The 26235-nt window shown below is 42.8% G+C and overlaps 2 protein-coding genes across 10 annotated transcripts in view; one reads left to right on the forward strand and one right to left on the reverse strand.

Annotated features, from left to right (window-relative positions):
• The window catches only part of lars1b (leucyl-tRNA synthetase 1b), a 37876-nt gene extending 22232 nt beyond the window's left edge, over positions 1-15644 (reverse strand). The window contains exons 1-20 of the mRNA XM_034684234.1: positions 15294-15644; positions 14858-14979; positions 13401-13488; positions 13227-13307; positions 12898-13038; positions 12604-12765; positions 12210-12322; positions 11553-11616; positions 11370-11458; positions 11064-11289; positions 9561-9648; positions 7759-7835; positions 7524-7577; positions 7266-7406; positions 6758-6835; positions 5949-6034; positions 5684-5749; positions 5432-5514; positions 1689-1827; positions 981-1193 (exon numbers count right to left, since the gene is read on the reverse strand). Of these exons, the coding sequence (XP_034540125.1) occupies positions 981-1193; positions 1689-1827; positions 5432-5514; positions 5684-5749; positions 5949-6034; positions 6758-6835; positions 7266-7406; positions 7524-7577; positions 7759-7835; positions 9561-9648; positions 11064-11289; positions 11370-11458; positions 11553-11616; positions 12210-12322; positions 12604-12765; positions 12898-13038; positions 13227-13307; positions 13401-13488; positions 14858-14979; positions 15294-15299 (2117 nt within the window). The 5' untranslated portion in view covers positions 15300-15644. The remainder of the gene's footprint in view (positions 1-980; positions 1194-1688; positions 1828-5431; positions 5515-5683; positions 5750-5948; positions 6035-6757; positions 6836-7265; positions 7407-7523; positions 7578-7758; positions 7836-9560; positions 9649-11063; positions 11290-11369; positions 11459-11552; positions 11617-12209; positions 12323-12603; positions 12766-12897; positions 13039-13226; positions 13308-13400; positions 13489-14857; positions 14980-15293) is intronic.
• Positions 15630-26235, forward strand: part of rbm27 (RNA binding motif protein 27) — a 29806-nt gene continuing 19200 nt past the window's right edge. For 7 of the 9 annotated variants that reach the window (XM_034684235.1, XM_034684236.1, XM_034684239.1 and 4 more), the window contains exons 1-6: positions 15630-15855; positions 19985-20103; positions 22188-22315; positions 22431-22558; positions 24833-25038; positions 25481-25816. In XM_034684235.1, coding sequence (XP_034540126.1) covers positions 15797-15855; positions 19985-20103; positions 22188-22315; positions 22431-22558; positions 24833-25038; positions 25481-25816 — 976 coding nt within the window. In that variant the 5' untranslated portion in view covers positions 15630-15796. The remainder of the gene's footprint in view (positions 15856-19984; positions 20104-22187; positions 22316-22430; positions 22559-24832; positions 25039-25480; positions 25817-26235) is intronic. The other 2 variants (XM_034684241.1, XM_034684242.1) reach the window with 1 other exon arrangement.

The following is a 26235-nucleotide window of genomic DNA, read 5'->3' on the forward strand; positions in this document are numbered from 1 at the left end:
CCAGATATGTGGAGCATAATGACTAAACGCTGCTTCACCATGTTTCCTTCTGACTCTTGGGACTGAAAGCAGACCAGTACCTGATGACCTCAGAGGTCGAGGTGGTTCATAAAGTAGCAGCAGATCAGCCTAAACCATTCAGTGCTTTATAAACCATCAGCAGGATTTTAAAGTCTATTCTCTGACAGACAGGAAGCCAGTGTAGGGATCTAAGAACTGGAGTGATGTGGTCTACTTTGTTGGTCCTTGTTAGGACTCGAGCAGCAGCATTCTGTATGAGCTGCAGCCGTCTGACAAGGTGTACTAACCCTACCTCTGAACAACACAACTGATGGTCTCAAACACATTAAGAAGCCAAGTCATTCTACAAATGAACTCTTGACAAGGCTCATGTTCATTAGAAACCATTCCAGGAGACCACTTCATGAAGCAGACTGAGAGAATACCAAGAGTGTGCAAAGCTGTCATGAAGGAAAAAGGGGGCTACTTTACAGAATCTAAAATATAAAACATATTCTGCTTTTTTATTAATTAAATAATCCCATATATGTTCTTTCACAGTGTTGATGTCTTCAGTATTAATCTACAGTGTTTACAATAATTAAAATATATACAAACCCTTGAATGAGAAGGTGTTTCCAAACGTTTGACTGGTAGTGTATCTACACCAAACCAAAGTAATCATAAGCTTTCACAGCCACATTCAAATCATGCAACCAGTTTCTCTACTCTTCATGATAACTGTAGCTTGATTTGTACACTTACAGGTTGCATGAATACTTACCAACTCTGTGTAGAGGAGGAATAAGCATAATGCAAAATGTCAAAACTATGTGTAAAACTTCAAATAAATAAAAACAGAACAGACTCTTTCCTCACATCCTAAATCATCTGAATGAATGACAATCAATGGGCTAATTCTCGCTTCTCATTTATCTGCTCCCATTCTGTGGATTGATCGATCAAATCTACAAACTCACTTGTCTTTGGGCCACATAGCCACGTGGTTGTACAGGTAGTAGGAGAGATGGTTCGGCACCAGGTCTTTGCCCGACACGCGGACGTCCACGGGGTACCAGTACTCAAACTCCCTCCTCAATCTCTGCAGATGCTCTTTAGGGATGTCTGTCTTTGGGAAGGGAGATGTTTTAAAGAAGATAAAGTCCCACACATCTCTGGTCATCTGCTCTGGCCTGTGAGAAAGAAGGAAAGACATGAGGGGGGTGAGTAGGGGAAGAAGTGGGGATGCATCGAGTTGAAACAAGGTGAAGTGATTAAATGCTTCTGTGCTACAGTTAACTCCAGGAAGACTTCGGGACACTTAAATGAGTATTGAGCCACAAATTGATTAAAAACAGTTTCTGACAAGCAGCATTTGTCATTGAGAGGACGTCTCGTTTATGAGTTTTGTTGTTGTTGTTCTATTGATGAAGACCGGGAAACAAATCGGCTTATTTTGGACTCATAAGCAACACCTGCCGATCGAAATGATTAAAAGTAAAGTAAATGGATTTGTTTGTCGTCATCCCTCGGGTGAAACGCGTGTGAGGATGTTTGAAGGAAGACGGAAGGACAAGAGAAGGAGAGGCAGCAAGGAGAGGAAGCAAAAAGAATCAGTTAAGGCTTAATCCTTATTTATTCACACGTGTGTGTAGTGTTGTGTGAGTGTGTGTGTGTTGTGTTCATACTTGATGCCGAGCGGTGAGGCTCCTTGTCCGCTGAGCACACCTCCCTGGAGCAGGTGTGCCACCGTGTAGTAAGCCATGTAGATGGTGGAGTCTGATAGTGACTCAATCAGCCACTGCTCGTCCCAAGGCAGCCGTGTCCCTATGGTAACAAGGAGGCACACACACACACAATTTAAAAGAGCAAAAGACACACACACATAACCGAGGGAGACAGCAACAGAGACACAAAGTCATAAACGTGAATCAAAAGGTGCATTTTGACCAAGAGTTCTGGGGTCTTTTAGCCCCCAGAACTACTGTACCCTGAACTAAAAGGTTCCTGTGCCCCCATTGTTGTCTGTGTTTCGACCGCAGGCTGAAGTCCCGGGTAGATTGTGCAAATCAGACCAGTGACGTATGGAGGAAAAAAAAGTAAATGCACTACACCACCCGACCAGTAGAGGGCAGTAAAACAAAGAGGAATGCCATTCATCACAGATGACACCATAGAAGCAGACGGACAGGCAGGTATCATTATGAGCAACACAACAGTTAGCCTGTTAGCATGAAGAGACTCAGCTGGCGCTGTTTTAGATGGTGCTATATTTCATCACAGATGGATTCACTGAATCAACACGTGAGAGGAGATAAGCGCGAGTAGCAAAGACGTTTCAATACGGCTTTAAAATCCTTTGACACTACACCACCAGACCAGTAGAGGGCAGTAAAACAAAGATGAATGCCATTCATCACAGATAAAAAAAAAACATTGACTGTGAATGTTTTTTTGAAAAATGTGAAAAAAAAAAATTGAAAAAAAGAATTTTGAAAAAAAAAAATTGAATTTTTTTTTTTTTTTTTAAATTTTTTAAAAAAAATTTGAAAAAAAATGAAAAAAAAAAATTGAAAAAAAAAAAAAATGAAAAAAAAGTTCTGACAAAAAAAAATTGACAAAAAAGTTGACCCGGAGCCTGACGAAAAAATAATTTTCCTCAAATTTGAAATTTTGTTCCAAAAGCAGAAAAACATGAAAAAAGTGAAAATTTTGCGCCTGCAGTTAAAAACATGTAAAAAGCAATGAATGAATCAACACGTGAGAGGAAATAAGCGCGGGTAGCAAAGACGTTTCAACACGGCTTTAAAATCCTTTTGAACTCAAAAAGCTGTGGCAGAGATCGGCCGGTGTTTTGATTTAAACCGCAACCCTGTTAACTGGAGACTCTCAGCCGGATGCATCCCTCATAAACGTCTTTAGACGATCATTAAATATCTGATGAGGATATTTAGAAATCTTAATAAAAACTAAACTAGTTTGCATTCCCAGGAACTCCCTCTGTGTTTCAACAGCTGTGTAAACTCCACAAACACTGACATGTTCAGCTGAAGGTCTCCAGTTTACAGGGTCACTTTTAAAACCGGAACACCGGGAGGAGAGACGCATTCAAGGTGGGCTGAGAGAAGACTACTGTTACAAGCTGCTAAATCAAGAGAATCACAGCTTCTTCTTTTGAAAAGTACACACACATACAAAAAAGATAGAACAAATAAAAACTAATGAAAGAAAGAGAAATCAAGTGAATCACAGATGTGTGTGATGTTATTGTGGACGGTGGGCAGAATAAAAACACTGCGGTTAATCTGCCAATCAGACACGTTCAGCATTGCAGGCCCTGCCCCCTGAAAGCTTTTTGAAAAGTACTACCCCCCTAGCAGGGGCTTTTTAGGGGGAAAATTAACTACCCCTGAACTAAATTTAGACCCTGGGTCCACCGGTAGTTCCAGGGTAAAGTTCCTCCAGTTCCTCCAGTTCCTCCTAAAGACAGACATGGTCGTATCTGTGCTGATGAATCCTTTTTGTTACATTTTCTCGTCAAGCTGGTTACAGTTTGGTGCCAAATAAATCACAAAAGAAGGAATAAGTCCTGGGCTTTGTTGTGTAATCCTTGGCAAACAAACTGAGATTCATTGTCAAATAAAATAAACTTTACTTAAACAAAGAACAAATGGCTAACCTGCTGCTCGGCAGACAGCGGAAACTTATCTTTTCATCCCTGCCTCGCTGCGTTCCCTGACTTTTAGTTGGGTCGTTTCGAGGGCGAAAGAACGGAGAGAACACAGTTATGAAAGAAATGAGACTCAATCAACTTCAAAGCAGCGAGCTGAAGCTGATGTGTTGTCAGGGTTCTTCTTTTGAGATCTTATGAAAGCTTTTCATGGGCAAACACTAAATGATCTGGCTTAAGCAGTGATTGAATTTCAAAGATGGGAGCTGAAATGTTTACATAGCAATTAAAATCTAAATGCATCGACTCCTAACAACTTTTAATCTTTTCATCTGAATTTTACAAAACAAAAAAAGCACAAAAACTTAATTTGCATTTCAATGTTTGATCTTATAATTTAGAATCAGTGTTTGTTGAGGGGAAAATGGAACTATAACTTGTACATTTTTCTTTCACAAGTTTGATTCAAGTTAAAGGAAGCTGTCCAATCTGCATGTTACAGTAGAAAGCTTCATTCTTCTTATAAAAATGTCTGCAGGCACAGAAGGAGTTTACAACAGACAGGCCTGCACTGTACTGTGGGCCAGCTGGCCTTCACTCTGCATCTATTCCTGTGCAGCATGCGCAGACAGGCAGACAGTTACTAGGTGTTTTATCATCAGTGCTCTGTCTCCATCTATAGACCGAAAACATCAGTCAGTTTCTGCAGAAGGATTCATTAAATCTAAGTCCAGGAGACAATATCAAGAAAAGAGACTGCTGCAGAAAGCTGGTGGACCCAGGGTCTAAAGTTAAGTTTGGGTAGATATTCTCCCCCCTGAAAAGCCCCTGCTTGGGGGGGTAGTACTTTTCAAAGGTCCAGGGACTTTCGGGGGGCGGGGCCTGCAATGCTGAACGTGTCTGATTGGTAGATTAACCGCAGTGTTTTTATTCCGCCCGCCGTCCACAATAACATCACACACATCTGTGATTCACTTGATTTCTCTTTCTTTCATTAGCTTTTATTTGTTCTATCTTTTCTGTCTCTCCCGGTGTTCCGGTTTTAAAAGTGACCCTGTAAACTGGAGACCTTCAGCTGAACGTGTCAGTGTTTGTGGAGTTTACACAGTTGTTGAAACACAGAGGGAGTTCCTGGGAATGCAAACTAGTTTAGTTTTTATTAAGATTTCAAAATATCCTCATCAGATATTTAATGATGGTCTAAAGACGTTTATGAGGGATGCATCCGGCTGAGAGTCTCCAGTTAACAGGGTCGCTGTTTAAACCAAAACACCGGCCGATCTCTGCCACGGCTTTTTGAGTTCAAAAGGATTTTAAAGCCGTGTTGAAACGTCTTTGCTACTCGCGCTTATCTCCTCTCACGTGTTGATTCAGTGAATCCATCTGTGATGAAATATAGCACCATCTAAAACAGAGCCAGCTGAGTCTCTTCATGCTAACAGGCTAACTGTTGTGTTGCTCATAATGATACCTGCCTGTCCGTCTGCTTCTATGGTGTCATCTGTGATGAATACCATTCCTCTTTGTGTTACTGCCCTCTACTGGTCTGGTGGTGTAGTGCATTTACTTTCTCCATACATCTCTGGCCTGATTTACACAATCTACCTGGGACTTCAGCCTGCAGTCGAAACGCAGACAACAATGGGGGTACAGGAACCTTTTAGTTCAGGGTAAAGTAGTTCTGGGGGCTAAAAGACCCCAGAACTCTTGGTGGAAATGCACCTTTGTTCACACAGACAAACCACAGTGATGAAAGCTCACCCAGTCCGTAGGTACGAGAGCAGGCGTGCTCCTGCAGCCAAGCCAAGGTAGCCTCAAAGTTTCTCCTGGTCTCGTCACAGAATCTGTGCAATCAAAGAGCAGCACAAGTCAACTTTTGCATGATTTCATTTTATTTCCTTTATATTAAACAGGAATAACTTTTATCTTTACAGCCCATAAGAGATCATCTGAACCTTCATAAGAAAACCACACTCCACAAAAAAGCAAGAAAGGTAGAAGTATGAGTCTTACGTTTCCAGAGTCTTGAGGGATTCATTAGCCTGCTTCTTCCAGTCTGCATCGCCATAGTCCAAGTACCTGAGACATGATAGCATTAGCTTTAGCATCAAAAAGGTCTACATTAGCATGCAGAATTCTAGGCTGTGAAACACAACCTCCAAGCATCCTGGATTTATTTTGTCTACATTTATTAAAGTTTTGTTGCCAGAAGTAATTCAACAAAACAGGAACCTAAATATAATCTATATACTTCATGTAGACTTCAGATCGTACTCACCACTGGTCACAGAGAGCCACCACACACTCATCAGCTGAACGCGACATGACCTGTTTCTCTGGCTCCATGTAGATCATGGCCTCGCCCTGTGACAGATAGTTTCAGAGAATCCATCATTAAAGGCAAATATATTCATCTTTTCATTTCAGTGAAAAGATGACAATGTCACAATGATCTGACAGAAAAAAGGGGGCTTATAAAACCGAAATCAAATACTAGAGTAACATTTTAAGCGCCTTCTTAGGCCGAGTTAGGGTTGGTGTTAGGGTTGAGGTTGGGGTTAGGGTTAGTAAGGGTTTAGGGTTCGGGGTTAGGGTTTGGGAGGGTAAGGGTTTAGTGTTAGGGTTAGTGTTTGCGTTTAGGGTTAGGGTTGGGGAGTGTTCCAGGTTGGGGTTAGGGTTAAGGGTTAAGGTTGGGGTTGGGGAGGGTTAGTGTTTAAAGTTTAGGGTTAGGTGTGGGGGGGGGTATGGGTTAGTGTTGGGGTTGGGGTTGAGGTTTAGGGTTAGGGAGAGTTAGGGTTTAGGGTTAGGGCTAGGATTGAGGTTTGATATGGGGTTAGGTTTCAGGGTTAGGGTTTGGGGTAGGGGTTAGGAAGGTTTAGAGTTTGGGTTAGTGTTTGCGTTAGGGTTTAGGGTTAAGGTTGGGGTTGGAAAATGTACGGTTCCTGACTGCTTTTAATAACACTTCAAACCAGGACGAGCTCTGAAGATTACTGTTTAAAGAACTGCATTTTTATAAACTCTGTAACAAACTCCCTCGTGATACATAAACTCAATCCAGGATGAGTTCTGAATCAAATGTTGTCTTACCCGTTCCACCATCATCTTCTGAATGGGCTTCTTGACATCCTGGACCTTTTGGCCCTTATAGCCTTCAACCAGCATGATCTGAGACAGAGAGTCAGAAATGTTAAAATCATGTAGATGAAGATAAACTGCTACATGGGGGGACATGTACTCAGTGTACACATTTTAAATGATAAATGTCACAATGATCTGACAGAAAAAAGGGGGCTTATAAAACCAAAATCAAATACTAGAGTAACATTTTAAGCGCCTTCTCCACTTCAGTTAACAGGAACAAATTCCATCAGCTCACACGCACAGTTTTTTAAGGAGTAAACTAACTAGGGCAACATGTGGCAGGTAGCCAGAGTATAAATAATTTAGTCCGGCCTTGAGCTTTGAATCACTTGGTTTGTGGCTGCAAGATAAATTGTACATGCATCTGTAATCCACAGGGGGCTTCAGAGCGCCTGCTTTCTGCTGACCCGTGTAGCTTGTTTTACTGAACTCATTAACCATTCATCTGGCTCACCCCTTCATAGAATCCTTTCAGGTAGACTTTCTCCTTGGCCTCGGCCAGCTTCTCCTTGTCGTTCTGGCTCTGGATCTTCAGCTCGTCGCACACCAGAGGGGCGGAGAGGTTCCCGAAGCCTGGGATCTCTATGATTGGGATCTGAAAAGTGCACAAACATGCAAATACACTAACTGACGCTGCATGCTGCTTTTCAGAGTGGTCTCTTTCTGAGGAATGCAGAGTTCAATGCAACCTGGATGAAATCTGGAAGCTTACTGGCTCGAAAGGCAACACCATCTTGTCCTCAATTCCATACTTCTCCCGCAGAGCCTTCAGGAAACACAAAACAGAACATTAATAAACTGCAATTTGTAGTTAATACCTTCATATAGATGATTCTCTTTATGTTCTAAACTTAAACGACAGACTCAATAAAACAGGAAGTGAGGAACTGAATTATTTGATGTTTCAGATCTGTGCAGTGTGACCTCTACAAGGTCTATCATCTTACCTGTTTCTTCTTGATATCTCTGAGAGCAGCGATGTCATCAGGAGCATCAGAAGGTACACTGGTGACGACCCCCGTGCCTGAGAGGAACACAGAAATGGAAAAGGTCTATGAGTAAATCAGGTTGTATCGTTCTTTCTCAGAGAAAGTGTGAGCTGTATTTAACTCAAAGCTGTTTGAATGTCAAGTGCAAACTTAACCTAACTGTACGTGAGAAGAGGAGAAGAACAAGTAGACATGATGTGGAAACTTTTAAATGGAAATCTTAATATGGGTTTGGGGTCAGGGTTTAGGCTTCGGATTGGGGTTAGTGATGGGGTTGGGGTTGATGTTGGATTTAGGGTCAGGGTTGGGGTTAGGTCTGGGGTTGGGATTGGGATTGGGGAGGGTAAGGGTAAGGGTTTAGGGTTGAGGTTGAGGTTGGTATTAGGGATTAGGGATTAGGGGGTGTTAGGGTGAGGCTGGGTTCAGGGTTAGAGTTAGGGTTGGGGTTAGGTTTGGGGTTGGGATTGGGACTGGGATTGGGGAGGGTTAGTGTTTAAGGTTTAGGGTTGAGGTTGGGGTTATGGTTAGAGAGGGTTGGGTTTATGGTTCCGTGTTGGGGTTGGTATTAGGTTTTAGGTATTAGGTATTAGGGATAGTGAGTGTTAGGGTTAGGCTAGGTTCAGGGTTAGAGTTAGGGTTGGGGTTAGGTTTGGGGATGGGATTGGGATTGGGGAGGGTAAGGGTTTAGGGTTGAGATTTGGGTTAGGGAGGGTTATGGTTTATAGTTTAGGGTTGGGATTAGGGTTAGGTTTGGAGGTTGGGTAGGGGTTAAGATTAAGATTTAGGGTTAGAGTTAGGGATAGTGTTAGGGTTAGGTTTGGGCTTAGGGTTGGAGTCAGGATTTTGGCTTAGGGTCAGGGTTGCGGTTGAGTTTGGGTTTGGAAGGTTTAGAGTTTTGGTTAGTGTTTCCGTTAGGGTTTAGGGTTAGGGTTTAGGGTTTAGGGTTTAGGGTTTAGTGTTAAGGAGGGATAGGGTTTAGGGCTAAGGGTGGTGTTGGAAAATGTACGGTTCCTGACTGCTTTTAAAAACACTTCAAACCAGGACGAGCTCTGAAGATGTGTCACTAAAAACTCCCAATTACTGTTTAAAAACGACTTCCCCGGGAAGATAAAAACAAACAAAGACTGCACACCTGAGGAGAATCAGTTCAGACAAATAGTTCCTACTTTACAGAGAACAGAGGCACAGTAAGTGTATTTACATCCATTTCATACGCTTCCAAATGTTCTCCTTCGGGGCAAAAGAGAAGCCCATATTTCCCTCCTTTGACGTCACAGAGCAACACTTTCTAACCTTGGCCAGCTATTTTAGGACTCCCCACTATTTTTCCATAAACCCTCCATGCATATCTAAGACAAGGAGGAATAAGATATGAAGGATACATAGAGGATAAAGCTTATTGCAGGCTTTCGGCTGGGAGTAATACCTAAAGCAACAAGAGCTGGAATACATTATCTTGATTTGAAACATTGACGGATATATTCAAAACCGACACATTTTAAGTATTTACTGCTCAACTCTTCTGAGTCAGAGACTTTTCCACACAAGTTCAAGCCTACAGAAAGAAAGAGAGACACAGAGCCTCAACTCAAGGGTATTCTGACTGCCGTGAGCAACTCCAGCAAAGTAGCTTTTCAACGACTGCAATGTTTAAACTGAAGTGACAAATATCTGCCTTAAGAGATGCACTTAAAAAAACACAACATGACCTCTGAGTAAACTCCTCTCTGTTGCTGTTTTTCAAAGTTGGCAGCTCGTACCTTTGTCCTCTTTGATGGTGAGCATGGGCAGAGCGTAGATGATCTTGTAGGAAGTGAGAGGAGCGCTCAGGGCACAGCCGAGGATGTCCTAGAAACAGACAATGATGTTAGAGGAGACATATGATCAAAATTACAGCTTAGTACCTGGCTTTCTTACTGGCCTTCCGGCTGTGTAAGATACTTGATTCTGATTGGTCAAAACCCCTTGATGACGGTTATTAACTTTCACTAACATGAGCAACACCAGAGGCAAACTGATCACAAGTCATGTCAAATCAATCTGAGGGAAAGAGTTCAGACCGTAAGATGTTTGTTTAGGTTAATGCAGCATACTAAACCAGTGGTTCCCAAACTGGGGGTCGGGACCCCTTGGGAAGTCGCGAGACACTGATTTGGGGGTCGTAAGATGCCTTCCAAAAATCAATAAAAACTTAGAATGATCTAAAATAGCATCTTTTATCCTTTTGTTGTAAAAACATATTCAAAAATGTGTAGCTAAGCTTTAGATACAACAATGTAAATGTAAGGTAGTAGCCTAAAAATGCCACCAGGTGTCCCTGTTCAGTTGTTTATCGCAGCCAGATTGAGCAATTCCTTCTGTTTTGTCCCTCCTGCGACACCGTAGTTCAGAGATTGTTGGATTTTGAAGCGGACGCGATGTTTGGTTTTGGAGACGTTGCTTTTGGGCTTTTGAGATTAAAGTTGCTGGTCTAAACCACATCCCGAACCCGGCGTCCAGTGTCTCTCTCCGCAACGCATCCCCACATCCCCAAAAATAACACAACGCAGAGTCCGAGGGGAGTGTAGAGAGGTAACTACGGCTGGACGTGCATCAGTTTTTCTTCTTACTTTGTTGTCACATGACCCCTAAGGGAATTATCCTGCTATCGCCTTCTTTAAATTACAAAGATATCTGTAGGTTTTTGGATTGGCCTACTAGTTCCTAGAGCAACATTTACCCACATCCGGACAGTGGGGGACTCCAGTCTCTGGCACTGTTATTTTACGGGGTCACAGGATAAAATGTTTGGGAACCTCTGGGCTAAACAACACGGACATTTTCATATTGGACCCTGTCCAGTAATGTGATCAACGAGCGGAGCAGGTGAGAGAAACTTTAGGTTAGTGATCTCTACAAAGAAACTTAAACCATGAGCGGTGGTGATGATAGCAGCAGGGTTCAAAGTTGAGACATTAGTTTATTTTTAAAGGTGTGAACCACAGAGCTCAGAGAAGAAGGAGAGCTGAATGAGGACAGGTTCATGATCAATCCACCGAAACAGGCAGAGATGAATCCATCACCATGGAATGATAACTGACGAGGAATCACTGGGACTGTTTTATAAAAACTGTAAACATAAATCATTTAAATCAATAAAATAATCGTGTTTGTATCTTAAGTTAGTAGCCGGGTAATAAGCAGTATTATGTATGATTAGAAGGTAGTTAAGGGACATTGAACCCCTTCAGAGTGAGACACAACCCCAGCACGAAGCTTCATACCTGTCCCAGTATCTCCATGATCACAGGCACCACTCCGTTCTCTTTGGTGAAGCCCTGGTACGACATGTTCCTGGCAGATCTACTGGTGCTGATGAAGACGTCTCCATTGGTCGTCTCGAAGGCGATGTACTTCATATCTGGTCTCACCCAGCAGTTGGTCTGTCCGAACATGGTCTCTGGTCTCAGAGTGGCCGCCACCAGGAAGATGTTTTTGCCCTTCATGCCACTGTGGAAAAGACAGCGTTAGCACTTAGTCATTTAATGTAAAGAACAAAGTGACAATGGTGAGTTTTTGTGACTGGTTACCTGCTGTAGAAGACTTTGGACTTGAATTTAGCCGTGTATGGTTCCACCATTTTCATCTTGATGAGAGTGTACTCCTGAGGCCCGACTCCCTGCAGGTGGAGAATCACAGAGATTACTTAAAATTGACATCCCTAATTACAATGCTTTTAAAAATGAAGGCCTAGTTTCATGAAGTAACTGTACCTCTCCTGTCTGCCTGTCATGGTCCATGCATGGCTGTCCGTCCTTCGGGGAGAAGATGGTGTACCTGTGAGTTTGAGATATTCAGATTATTTTATAGAACAAGCACTGAAGTCAACTCCCTAAAGTCTACAATGCAAATTTAAATGCCTGTTATCTACCCGTGTAATAATATCAAACATTCAGTAAGTCGTTTAGCCGATGGAGAGATAAGACTTTGGTGCAGGACTTTGTTTCAGGCACTTCTTTCTTTCCTTTCTGACTTTTCCTTTAATCTATTATCTCTCTCTCTTCACCTCCCTCTATCCAACTCTAGCACAGTCTCAGCAGATGTGTGTCTAACATGAGTCTGGTCCTGCTGGAGGTTTCTGCCTGTTAAAGGAAGTTTGTCCTTGCCACTGTAACTTGCTAAATGCTGCAAAGTGCTCTGCTCATGGTGGATTAAGATGAGATCAGACTGAGTCCTGTCTGTAACATGGGACTGGATCTTATCCGGTCTTGATGTTGGGAGTACGGTCTAGACCTGCTCTGTTTGGAAAGAGTCTTCAGATAACATTTGTTGTGATTTGGCGCTTTATAAATAAAGATTGATTGATTGATGAAACGTGCAACAAAAACAAGCAAAGCAGATAAGATAAGAAAACTCGGCAGTTATCTCACCTTTTGCCAAACTTGATCTTCTTCCTCTCTTTCAGAGTGATAAACTGCCACCTGACGAACGAGTCGTAAAAGGGGTTCACATCCGTGGTGATGAATGAACGCCTCCAGTCCACCTAAGGAGAAGTAAAAAACATGACACAGAAAAAGGATGACTTTCCTTGTGAAGTCTAGTTATCAAACAGAGAGATGACGATGGGCATGTCACTGAGGTTATAAAGATTGTAACACCAAACACAGATCAGCCCGTCACACTGCAGGAGGCCTGACAGGTTCATATAGCTGCACTCTAACAACAGTGTTGTTATAAGCATGGGTTATAGTGTTGTATTATAATGCACACAGAAGCAAACCAATAACCATTTTAAGGCATTATTGCCCTGCTTTAATTAGTCACCTTGACTCCCATCTGTTTGAGGTCTTTGACAGCCAGAGGAGGAAAGTACTCCAGCCAGTGCTCAGCGTTAGCAAACTGGGTAATCTCCTGATCCTTCAGGCCCAAAGACCTCATGATGTCCCACTGGAAAGTTGCGGATCCAGATTTGGCCACTGCTTTGCTCTAATGGAGGAAGACATATGGGAGATCATAACAATGAGAACTGAATGAAAACAAAGTATATAAATAAATAAATTCAGTGAGTGTTAATCTCTTTGTGGTTAAAACAACAAACATATTCTCTAAGATCCAAACCTTCTTCCCCTTTGCTTTGTCTTTGATGATGAATTCATCAGAAACAGTCTCGGGCTTCTCCTTCTCTTCTTCATCCTCGTCTGGAAACTGTGGAGGGTTTCCGTACACCTCCATCTCTCTCTTCAGCTTGTCTGCACAGGCCTATAAGACACAGTATGCAGATGATTACCAAAAGGAAGAGAAATAAGAGTCCAGTGTGGGGTGAGGAGGCTTAAGTTTTCCAACACTTTTTTGTCATGGTAAAGGAAAACTAAATCTTACTTGCTTCCAACCTCTATGTCATTACATCTGTGCTCATCTGTGACAAACTGTGAAAAAGCAACACCTACCTTGATCGGCATTCCCGTGCAGTGAAGCCCGAATGGAAACAGGCATTTCTTCCCTTTCAGAGACTGATAACCAACAGCAAACTGCAATGAAACAAAGTTAAATGTAAGCAATTGTCATCAATAAAGACTGAAGTTGATTCCTCAGAGTTCGTCTCGGTGTGGAGAAGAACATACCTCACACTTTGACAGGCTGAATGTGTGGCCCAGGTGCAATCTGCCGTTCATGTACGGGTAGGGGAAGGTGACAAAGTACTTCTTTTTGCTGAGAGGAAAACAAAACCAGAATAATATAACATTAGTGTCATCTGCACCCAGTGGAGGACTCCGGCTGTTTGAGGGGCAGGGGTGAAAACCTAAAAAAAAGCACCTTGTTTTAAACCCCTGGTACTCACAGTTTAGGGTGCACTTAAATGTATTGATGCAGCAATAAGAAGAGGGGGGGTCTTGGGGTTCTCCCCCAGAAAAAAATTGAGCATGCAGCACTTAACTCATGCATCCTGGTGAATATTCGTTTGACCAATTGTAGTGGAAATTAAATCATGAAAAAGTTAAACAAAAAACTACTGATATATTTCTATACATTTGATTTTATAACGTAAATAACATAACATCACATTGCAAAATGAACTACAAGGGCATCCAGAGGGCAATTTTTCTTGCTTTATACATTTAAGGGGCATCAAGAGAGCACTTTTTCATGTGTTTTCAATGGAATGATAAGAGGGGGGTCCTGGGGTCCTCCCCAAGAAAAATTTGAGCATGGCATAACATACCATAATTAACTAGAATGGCATCCAGAGGGCATTTTTATTACATTTAATTCACAGGAGGGGCATCCAAGGGCACTTTTGTGCATTCAATCCAACGAAGAGGAACCCAGAAGAGCCTTTTAATCATTTATTGACTTTAAGTCCTCCAGCGGGCACTTATTTTGGTTTTATACATTTGAGGGGCTTCAAGAGGGCACTTTTTCATGTGTTTTCAATGGAGTAACAAGAAAAATTTGAGCATGCAGCACTTAACTCATGCATCCTGGTGAATATTTTTTTTTTACCAATTGTAGTGGAAATTAAATCATGAAAAAGTTCAATGAAAAAATATTGATATATTTCTATATATTTGATTATATTACTTAATTAACATAACATCAAATACCATAATTAACTACAAGCGCATCCAGAGGGCAATTTGGGCATTCAATCCAACGAAGAGGAACCCAGAAGGCCCTTTTGATAATGTATTTACTTTCAGTCATTCAGTGTGCACTTATTTTTGTTTTATACATTTGAGGGGCATCAAGAGGGAAACTTTTTTTACTTTTCATAAAATTGAGGGACATCCAGAGGGCACTTTTTCATGCATTTTCCATGGAAAGGAGACAAGTGATGGCAATTTTAAATTTGTTGTATACTACAGTGGGGCAATCCAAGAGGGCATCCCCCAAGTTCACCACTGTCTGCACCAGACGACTTGAACTTGAGCTGTAGCTGCAGTTGCTTGACTTGTTTTTTTTATTGGGTTGATAGTTGCATCACAAAGAGATCAGTTTAAGGAAGCACACCTTACAGCAAGGAAGTGCCCTGTTCCTGACTAAGTTGTTGGGACCCCTCATCATGACAGCATTCACTCACTTGCTGCTTTCCCCTATTGTTGATGGTGCATCTTGCTCAAATGTCTTCTCCTTCTCCCACTTCTCCTGGATCTCCAACTCAATCTTTCTCAAAAAGTCCAACTTTGCTCTTCCTTTCCTTTCCTGCAACACAACAGAGAATAGAGGAAATAAAAACATTAATGATGTTTTAGCTTAGAGTGAATAATCTGAACACTGATTCAGCATGTAATAAAAGTTGAGGATAGTTAAGCAGCCCAGACAGGAAATAAATCTGGTTGAACACGTGTTTAACAACAAAACAGCTGTATGTTCATTTCTGCAGCTATCTCGACAACCAGCTTGTGTTAGCTTGTTGGCTAACAGCTTCCACTGAGTTTATAAGATATAATGTAACTATTATCTATAACCTTGTATTTAATATATTAAATATAAGATAAATAAAGGAATGGACCCACCGTCATTTTGACTTGAATGTTTAAGATGCCACTATTAAGACAGAAGAACCAGTAAAAGTAGTTTCCAGTCTGACACAGGAGACCCACGCCACCGGTGCCTGGCTGATGACACACCGATTCAACTTCCCGCAGGGTGTTCTGGGAAATGTAGTCAAACTGGCAAACTGGCTTTTCATGCGTCGAACAGTTAGCTAATGCGAATATTTAAACTCACACTATTAATTAGTTTCATTTTACACGTTTTAAATCACAGCTACATGGCTAAAGGTGTAAATATAAGCTATAACCGTTTCTAACTGACACTGCGTTGTTATAACCCACGTCACACGTCCCGCTTTACGGCACCTCCTCTCCACTGGTGTTGCCATGCCGTAAAGCACTTCGTCCGAGCTGCCAGTGAAGAGAGACAAGAAGGCCTTAAAGCTTATACATTTATAGACGATGAAAGCAGAGTTACCAAAACGCACTTTCATCTTATAGACAGCGTTTGAGTCTTCCTCACGATGATCATAGAGAATGTGGAAGCCTTGAAGTCATGGCTGGCAAAACTCCTCGAGCCAATGTAAGTGTTGAATTCAGATGACATTTAGGCTGCATGCTAGCTAGCTAGCTAGCTAAACACACTGGCGAGATAAGCTAACGCAGCTAGCTATCTCGCCAGTGTGTTTAGCTTGGCATCAATGAGGAGCTTGCTGGAATCTGGTGGAGAGATTCTTGCACGAGTTAGCTGACCACTTCCCTGCTAGCTGGCCTTTTCACAACAAAGTGGGATAAAGGGAGCTTTTCTTTTGCTAATGCTAAAGAATGTGCATGTGTTTCTGCATCATTTTAAGGTCGTTTGTCGCGTTTTTTTGGACCCACTATAATGTGACTTTATGAGAGCTTTGTAGGCTGCATCTGCCTGCAACAGATCGCGCCACACAAGTTGGCTATTTGTGATTTAAAATAGTGTGCTATATTTAGCTGAACTATTATTGTTTAGTGAAGTGTTTGACACACAAATGCTGAATGTTTGCACACTGAGTTACTATAGTTACATAGTAAACTTTCCTCCCTCTCTTTCTTCTTCTCTTTTGAACATGAGCTTGTTAAACTGAGTGTCTAAAAGTAAATAAAGTGAATTAATATTTAATAATTGATGGCTCCCTGGTTTTCTGATGCTCCTATAAGAGCAACCAGGCTGCTGCACTTCTCTTAGGAACCAAATCTAGTTCAAATAATTCACAAATTTCATATCATACATTATACTAATGTCCTGTTTTCATGTATGTTACATTCAGCTGCTAGTTTGTGAGACAAGGGACTGCCTTGTCAGTGTTTTTGACCCCTATTCAACATGGCATTCTGGCTCTTTCTGCTGTATTTTGAAAGAAACATGCAAAGGAAAGGTTGCTTGGAGTGGTTATAGCTGTATGAACCATGTCAGCCATTTATGTGTGTTGCTAGTTGTACATTAGCTCAATGTTGACAAAGTGCTTTCCTCTGGTTCTCAGCACTTTTAGTGTAAACTGTTGGTTGTAAGTAAAGAAGAAGAAGAAGAAGAAGAACGTACTTTATTAATGCCCTGGGGGGAAATTCAATTTTTTCTCTCGTTATTTTTCGGTCATGCTACACGCACAGTTTTTGGTATACATACAATGCACACAAATGCAGTGGACATACATTTAGGGAGAGATGTAGGGATGCACCGATCCTACTTTTTAGGTCCTGATACCGATATCGATACCTGGGCTTTGGTATCTGCCGATTCCGATACTAGCCGATCTGATCTTGGTATTGATTTAACAATCTCTATACCTTAATGTGAGGATAGAATCATGTTTTGGCAACTTCAGGCTTTTCTGACTTGATGGTGAACTGAACCTGGGTTCCAAGTGCTAAACCAGAGGCTGGAATCCCTTAATTTCATGGATCCGGAACAATGAAATCCAACAACCTGTCCGTGTTTTCACACTTTGAATCCATTAATGGAAGGTTTCTTGCTTTTTTTGCAGTAGGCTACAGCTGACGTAAACTTCCTCCTTTGGGCTTCCATTATATTTTTCAGCGTGACTGCCATCCGTCGAAAAATTAGCGCTGCCCATGTTGCAAGTTTCCGGTGGAGTTGTTAGCATAAGAAGCGTGACATGCACCTAAACTGCAGAGCCTCAGTAGTTATCTTCCATCACGGCGGCACTGATGACGTAGGAGATGCACATGGCTGTTGTAAACACAGACAAGCATAGAACTGAGATGAGCAGATCTGCCATATGGATCGGCACTATAAATCGGCCCTTTGTCACCGATATCCGATCTAGCTTTTTGAGTCCGTTCTAGCCGATATCTGATACCAAGATCACATCGGTGCATCCCTAGAGAGATGTCAGAGTGAGGATGCTGCCATCAACCAGCGCACCTAGAGCAGTTGGGGGTTCGGTGCCTTGCTCAAGGGCACTTCGGCAGTGCCCAGGCAAGTGAACCAGCACCTCTCCAGCCACCAGTCCACTTGCCAAACTTCGTCCATGCTGGGACTCGAACCGGCGACCCTTCGGTTCTCAAGTCAAGTGCCTATGGACTGAGCTACTGCCGCCCGGTATAAGTCTCATTTAGGATAAATTTTAAGATAAGATATTACTTTATTGATCCCTGTGGGGAAATCCGGTTGTTGCAGCAACCCAGACATAAGTACAATCAAGAATACGTTTAAATAAGTGAAAATAGGGGAACGCTGCAAGAGGTGCCTGGACGGCCGGCGTTTTGTGAAATCCCATGGTGCCTTAAGGCTGATTTATACTTCTGCGTCTCCCCTACGCAGCAGGGGCTGACGCGGACATGAGCCCCACATACTTGTGCGTCGGTGTGTCCGTGTCGCGTAGCAATTCTCTGCCGAAACGCCTGAGGGCAGTGTGGTCTCTCTGATAGCCGGCCGCCTGCTTCCGGTCCCGCTACGATCTCTGTTTACTTTTCCACAGAGTTTCAGAGCGTGTTATGTTAATCTACAGCTGATACATGTTGCTGTTTATCATACAGACATGATTACATGAAGAATAGAGAGGAGGACATGAAATACACGGCCGATGTGCGGCCGATGTCCGGGATCCCGGAAGTGTTGTAAATGCGGGAAAGACAAAGCCGCCGAGCGGACCAATCACAGAGCTTGCGGTCCGCGTCGGCTCTACGGGGAGTTACATTTTGGAGGAGGTGCACGTCAGCTACGTGCGTAGGCCTCGGCGTAGGTACGGGAGCTACGCGGACCCCCGGCGTAGGGTACGCCGTTGATTCAACGCAGAAGTATAAATCAGCCTTTAGTAGGTGGTTGGATAGTAGTGACGGCGAGATGAAGCTTCTTGAAGCATTGAGGCTTTCCATCCAATTGGTTCACTCATGGGCCGAAGCTTCATAGTGCTCCATTTCCTCTACTGCGCCATCAAGTGGACAATAAATGTAAAATAAGCGCAGTGATTATAATGACACCATCCCTTTGGTGTGTGAAGCTTTGAATTGAATAAGTGAATGATGTTTGTGATGCCAACACATAAATAATGAACTTCTTAATATGGTGTCTGTCTTTATGATACAATGGCCGGGTCAAAAGGGAAAGTGGAAACAAATTGGGGAGAATGTTGTGACTGTGCGCTTCCCTTTATATTTCGAATCGCGCACCAAACCCTCGGACCGGTTCCTGAATCAGTCACGTGGTACAGGCGGCTCGCGAGGCTTCGAACGTCATCATTTTCGGCCCCTCCCCTCAATGAAGCAAGCCTCGATACGCGCTTGGCGGAAACGCCCCCTCAAATACCCGACACGCTTCGAAGCTTCGGCACATCTCTAACATCACTACAGAGCGGAGACTGTGGCTTCCAGTATTTTTTTTATTACTAAAATCGCATGAACACGAAGGAAGCAATCAATACGTCACTAGACAGGCTTTGTGATGGGAACTAGAAGGATCAGAGTTGTCTCAAAGAGCAGTGTTCATTTACAGACTAAACACTCCTTTATTATCGTCTAGTTCTCCCTTCTTCAACAAAATGTGGTTGAGAGTGAATATACATGATAGATAAAACACATTGAGTATTTAGAAGACCTATAAATGCATTATGGATGATTTATTCATAAGAAAATAGATAACACATCTAAAGTATGTGTTTGAAAAGAGGGGATTTCAATACGGTTCGAAGATGTTTTCTGAGGAATGATGTCCATCTGTTTAGTTCCTCCCGCTTATCCGGGGTCGGGTCGCGGTGGCAACAGTCCAAGCAGATTGACTTACACATCCCTCTCCGTAGCAACACTTTCCAGCTCCTCCTGGGGAATCCAGAGGCGATCCCAGACCAGGTGGGATATATAATCCCTCCAACGAGTTCTGGGTCTACCCCGAAGTGAAGTCAAAAGACAATCTTTGACAGATTTCTGATTTATTGATCACAAGAAAAGTGTCTTGGACCCTGACATGTTGGTAGAGAACTGTACCTGCCGCTGTTTTAGGAGAGGCACATCCGTAGAGAACGGCTTAAGCAGCGTCATGGCGCTGCAGGCCAATTTTCAATCTCAGCACTGCTGATGTTGCATTTGCTTCAGTGTTTTTTAACTTTCCTGTCATCTCTTTCCCTGTTTCAACCACTCTCCATTGTTGTATTCTTTGAATTGCATTGTTAAACAATGACTCATGTTTGCTGAGTTTCTAATAACACACTTCTTCTGACCCGCAGATGTGATGCCGACCCGTCTGCGTTAGCCAACTATGTGGTGGCTCTTGTGAAGAAAGACAAACCAGAGAAAGAGCTGAAGGCGCTCTGTGCCGATCAGCTCGATGTCTTCCTACAAAAAGGTATCAACTCCACCCCGAAGTTTCTCTCTGTGTCAGTGAATGCATCATGCTGCAGAGATTTCAACTAGGGATGCACCGGAATGAAACCGAAACTAGCAGAAACCGAAAACTGAAAATGAGGAAACCGAGACCGAAAACCGAAACACTGAAATAAATGATTATGCCAATTATTAGTACCATTGCATGTATGGCTATGACTGTGTACTAACCTCACTAAAATCAAGGATCTCATTGAACATGTTAGACAAAGAGGGTGCATGCCCCTCATCTGGTTCAGAGAGACGAGTCCTTTTTTCTGCGCTCTGTTCTCCGTCTCCAAGCGGGTTCTTCATATCCATCGCGGCCTGGATCATTTCTTGTGCGCACTGCTTTATTCCCACATCCAATTAATAATCTTAAAGGTGACATATCATGCAAAATCAACTTTTTAATGGTTCTCTACCTGAAATATGTTTCCCTGGCATGTCTACAAACCCCCCGAGAATGAAAAAAATCCATTCTGCCCCTGTTCTGATTTCTCCACCTTTCTGTAAATGTGTGCTGAAACCAGCCGTTTCAGACTTCAGTGTTTTTGTTACGTCACAACAATATCCGGTCTGTCCCGGAAGTCAGAGCTCAGAGCTTGTTCAGCCCATAGACTGTATAAAATACAACTCAACCCCTCCTCAGTTTTTCATTCCCTGCACACATGTGTGCTAACAAGGAGCTTAGGAGGGAGGCATGCTAGTTGTAGGCTGTCTTAATAAACACAAAGGTCGGTTTTACTCCCCACGTCTGCAGATTTGAAGATCTAGTGGATGATTTTTATTTGTCATGGAAAAGTGCTAGCACTAGTTAGCATAGCTACATGTCGTAGCTGTAGCTGTGTACCAAGACAAACGTCGACATACTGACAAATAAAACAACAAGAAACACTAAATCTGTGACCAATCCTTCAGAAAGGTCCCGCTGCCTTTCTGGCAGAGGTCGGGTTTACTCCCCACGTCTGCAGATTTGAAGATCTAGTGGATGATTTTTATTTATCATGGATAAGTGCTAGCGCTAGTTAGCATAGTCACGTAGCTACATGTTCGTAGCTGTGTACCAAGACACACGTCGACATACTGACAAATAAAACAACAAGAAACACTAAATCTGTGACCAATCCTTCAGAAAGGTCCTGCTACAGGCGCCTCTCTGTCAGGATCAGATTCAGAGGGTTGAAGTAACGCGGTCTGTGAGCAGCCGTGTATATTCAGCCAACATGTAAACATTAGATCAACGTGCTGGAGAGCCGAGGCCACACCCACTTCCTGAGGGGGCGTGGCCAGAGAGAAAACAGAGTGTTCTGAGGAGGACTGAAGAAGAGGGTTTTTCAGGCAGACCAAAATCTGACTTCAAAGTGTTTTTTTGAGCATAAACTTTAAAGACATGTTTTGGGGACCTCTTAGACCAATATATGTTGATGAAAAAAGCGTGATATGTCACCTTTAATAACGCGGATCAAGTACAGTCATGATGAAGTGCAGAGGATCCGAATAGATCTCAGTGAAACGTGTGCTGACTGACTCTAAGAGTCTACTTTTTGCTTAGAAGACGCTTTAGTGCTGCAATTAAAGGAAGAACGGATGCAGACATGTTGGCCCTTATCCAGACAAGCGCGTACTGGCCGTGGTTTTTGCTTGTGTCATCACAACATTCTTTTTCGGCCGTGTTGTTTCGGTGATAAAAGTCTTTTGGCCGAAAACCGAAAATGCACTTTTGGGCCATTTCGGGCAGAGAGCTTGAGGGTCGGCGCCTCACAACTTCCCCTGCAGGCTGAGAGCTCAATTACCCTACTGTAGCTAGTAGGAGTGCAGACTAGTGAAAACAAACAGAACAAAAGAGCTGCACAGAAACTGCACATCGCTGATCACAATAGGCATCGCCAGACAGGAAGACAGAAGATACATATGAATATAACTGTACGTTTCTCTGACGTACAGATCTCTACCTGTGAATTCCAGTTCATCTGAACATTTCAGGGCTGAGGGACACTGTGCTGTTTGATGAGAAACCCTAAACCTAACCCTAACCTGTTCTCATGATTCTCTTTGTCCTCACAGAGACAGTAGGATTCGTGGATAAACTTTTTGAATGTCTGACAACCAAGAACTACCTGGGAAACCCTCCTGCTAAGGAGGCCCCTAAAGAGGAGGTCAAACCGCCTGCAGTCAAACCCGATGTTGTGGAGGTAAAAACAGTTTGATGTTCTGGATCTAGAGTCTGGCCTGTTTTCATCTTTTAAAGGAGATGGATTCTTTAAAAGATAATCACACAGTTATATTTACATGTATCTTCTGTTCTAGGCTGAATCTCCAGAGGAGGAGAGAGAAAACAGGCGGAGGAGAAGTCCTCTGAGAAACCGCTCCGACTTCAACGAGTCCAGGTACGGCCTCGGCTTCAGGAACCCGGACCACATCAGCGTCATGATAAAGTCAGACATTTACAAATACTATTCTGATCTTGATTCTCAATCTGTGTGTCTAGTTGTGTAGAGATGTTAACATTTCAATGTGTTTGCATGGTTAGTTTATATCTCAGGAGTCCTGCCTGTAATCTGTCCTTTGTCTATAACACACCTGGTTGATCACAAATAGGACACAAGATGTTTTACTATCATTGAAGTAGTTGAAGTGTAACATTTGTTTTATGTAGCAGCAGACAGAAAGAGGTTTGATGGATTATTCAGAACTCATTTCCTACTTTTTAAAACTCAGGGAACAGTCAAAACTGAGCAGAATTTATTAAACGTGGCTTAATGAGCTAGCACATCCAGCCTGCAGGTTAACATCCTCTTCCATGTGCTGGTTAAGCCTCTGACTGAATCCATCAGATACATCAAACACACAACTTTCTCCCCATTTTCTACATAAATACTGCTAAAACACGCCGCACTACGAGATGCCATCTATCAACTGTGCTCGTCTTCATCCAGATAGTTGAGCATTGTAGCATTTACTGGAGCCGCAGCTAGTTGCACGGCTGCGCTAAAAATAATGATAATAATAATTTTATTTATAGAGCACTTTTCAAAAGCCGGGTTTCAAAGTGCTTTACACGGGCAGCAAAATAAAACAAGAAAGTCAGAAAATCCCACAAGAAACAAAATACATAAAGTTCCCTCAAAAGAACTGTAAGGGAGTAATATTCTTTTAAAATATATATTTTTTTAAACAGTTAAAATCAAGTAAATTAGGGGGCGCTGTTGGACTAGCGGTCTAAGCGTGCACCCAAGCGGCAAACTCCGGTCTCAAACGATGAAGCCAACGCGGAAGTGATATAAACTGCAATACATCGAAAATCCGTTTGAGGCTGGCCGCAGAAACACCGGAAACCACATAGATATGAATGGGAAAAAGACGATCTTTGCAGCATTAATAAACATGTTTACAGCCTGGTTCAAAAAACGGCTTGGCCCTATGAAGCTAATCTCTCTAATGGCACACACTGTACGGGGGGTGAATTTTTTTCTAACATGACGGTTAAGAAGATATTAAGATTATGAGTTTTGCCCAAATAAGGACATGACTGACGTGACTCCCGGTCGGGAACACACAGCCATTGGCTAAGAGACTCACACTACGTCACACTCTGCCTAGTTGAGTTCCGCATTACCAATATGGCTGCCGCCGAAGATTTGCTTCAAAACAGCTCTCAGGAACAGATGGGTGACGTCACGGATACTACGTCCATATTTTATACAGTCTATGCGTGCACCCCATATACAGAGGCCAAAGTCCTCGTAGCAGAGGTCGCAGGTCCGATTCCAGCCTCAACCATTTTACTGCATGTCTACCCTGTCTCTACTCTCCACGTTTCCAGCCTCTCTTCAGCTTTGCCCAAGAAAAAAAAATGCCCAAAAATACGTCTTAAAATAAAAATAAAAAAATCAAGTAAAATAAAGTTAAGAAAATCAGGAAAGGCTCTGCAATAAAAGTCTGTTTTAAGAAGGAATTTAAAAGAGATCACTGGCTCAGCAGACCTGATCTCCTCAGGCAGATTGGACCAGAGCTTTTGACCTTTCAATGCAAACGCTCTGTCCCTCTTTTAGTTTCATTTTTGCATTTGGATGTCACAGATTTTCCTGATTTTATCTGAATTTTATTTTATATTATTTTATTTTATTTGAATTGTCTTTAGAAATATATTTGAAATAGTTATTTTGGGGGAATTGTTTGTCTTTTAAAATCTGTTTTATTTCTTTATTTTGACTTGTGTGTTTTTATTAATTGCCTGTTTTATTTTGCTGCCCATGTAAAGCACTTTGTAACTTGATTTTTGAAAAGTGCTTCACAAATCAAATTATTAAATCAAATTTATATGATTAAAATGTTTGCTACGTAGCTTGGAGGAAGTCCATGGAGAGCTTTAAAAAAAGAATCAATACAATCTTAAAAATCAATCCAAAAACATTCAGGGAGCCGGTGTAAAGATGGGCTACAGCTTAGACATAACATATGACCGGCATCTCAGGCCTTCAACGAAAAAACTATGAACAAGTAGTTTAATCGATGAGTAATTCTGGTGTCTATTTACAGGGGTGACAACATTTCATCTTAAAATTGACAGAATGTGCACATCCTTATTGATCATACAAAGAAAGCTGAACGATCTGAATAAGATAAAGAAGGAAATAAATGTCTTCCCTGCTTCTTACTGCAGATAAAACAAGGAGAGAACGGATAGATTTTTATATTTTTCCTCACAGGAGCCGAGACGACAGGAGGAGAGACGAGCGCAAGCGCCGCGACTTCGACCGTCACGGGAAAAGCGGCGGCGACTCCCACCGAGAGCGGGAGCGTCACGAGCGCCGCAGGGGGAGCCCCCGCGGGAGGAGCTACAGCCGCAGCCGCAGCCGGAGCAGGAGCGGCAGCAGAGGAAAGAGCAGGGACAGGGATCACAGAGGAGGCAGAGGTGAGAAAAATCACCCACCCTCCCTCCCAACCTTACCCTGTCACACACAACCAATGACAACAGCAGCAGCACAGGGGACCAGACCCAGGAGTGTAAAAGTTGCTGCTGCTCCTGAACGGAGCATTAGTGATGCAGAGATTCTGGAGGAGACAGGTTCTGCAAGAGATGCAGTGAAGTTTTGGATGTAGCCTTCTGTATCTTATTGTTGGATGATTGGCTGAGGTGCAGGGAGTTATCATCAATAGGGAAAATGTGGACAGCTTTGCAATCTTATCAGTGGGGATTCAACAACCCGGGCTGGAACTGGCCTTATTACACACAAGGTTCATTTACATCTCAGTGTTTTACAGGATGAGGGAGAAGCTCCAAAGGCACACAGGATCTTTATTTCTGTTCTCCTGTACTTTTCTTCAATAATGCATTTAATGATCTGTCTTTGCAGACTTCAAGTCAAAGTTCGAGTCGGAGCGGAAAGACACGGACTGCTACAACTCCTCAACCACATCCAGCTCCCAGCAGCAGCAGCAGCAGCAGCAGCAGCAGCAGCAGCAGCAGCAGCACCCATCGCCTCTCCTGCCTCTGCCCACGCCTCCGCATCCTTTCTCTTCGTCTTCGTCAGCTGGAGTCTCAGGTGTTCCTGTGGCAACGCCGGCTCACCTGCCCGATAGCACTACAGACAGCTGGTCCGGCTACTACAGCAACCAGAGGCAGGACGGCGTCGGCAAGCCGTTCGGCAACAAGGGCGCTTCACTCAAACAGCGGTGCAGAGACTACGACGGTGGGTCCCTAATTTTGTCTTTACTTTCTAGGCTTGACGTGTCTTTTCCTTCACTTTTGTGCCATGTTCTTCGAGTATATACTCTTTGTTTTAACATTTTGAAGGTGTAAAGTGATACAGTCTTTGAAAAGATTGACATCTCTGTTGTGTAAAATCTCCCATCACCGTCCCCTGAGGGTCACTGATTGCCTCGTTTAGTCTCATCACTAATGACCACTGTTTAGCAGTCCCTCTCCTCCCCAGAGACACAACAGGGTTCAAACTCACCCACTGTCCCTGAAGGACACGGCTTTCTGTCACAGTGTTCAGAAACAAACCACCTGGGACTCTGTTTTATAATGAGACTGTTGGGTAAAAACATACTCTGTAGGCTTTAGCTGTTTCAAACTTAGCTGATTCATCGTCTTGTTTATTTATTC

Source organism: Notolabrus celidotus, chromosome 5, assembly GCF_009762535.1.
Source record: "Notolabrus celidotus isolate fNotCel1 chromosome 5, fNotCel1.pri, whole genome shotgun sequence".
Classification (NCBI taxonomy): domain Eukaryota; kingdom Metazoa; phylum Chordata; class Actinopteri; order Labriformes; family Labridae; genus Notolabrus; species Notolabrus celidotus.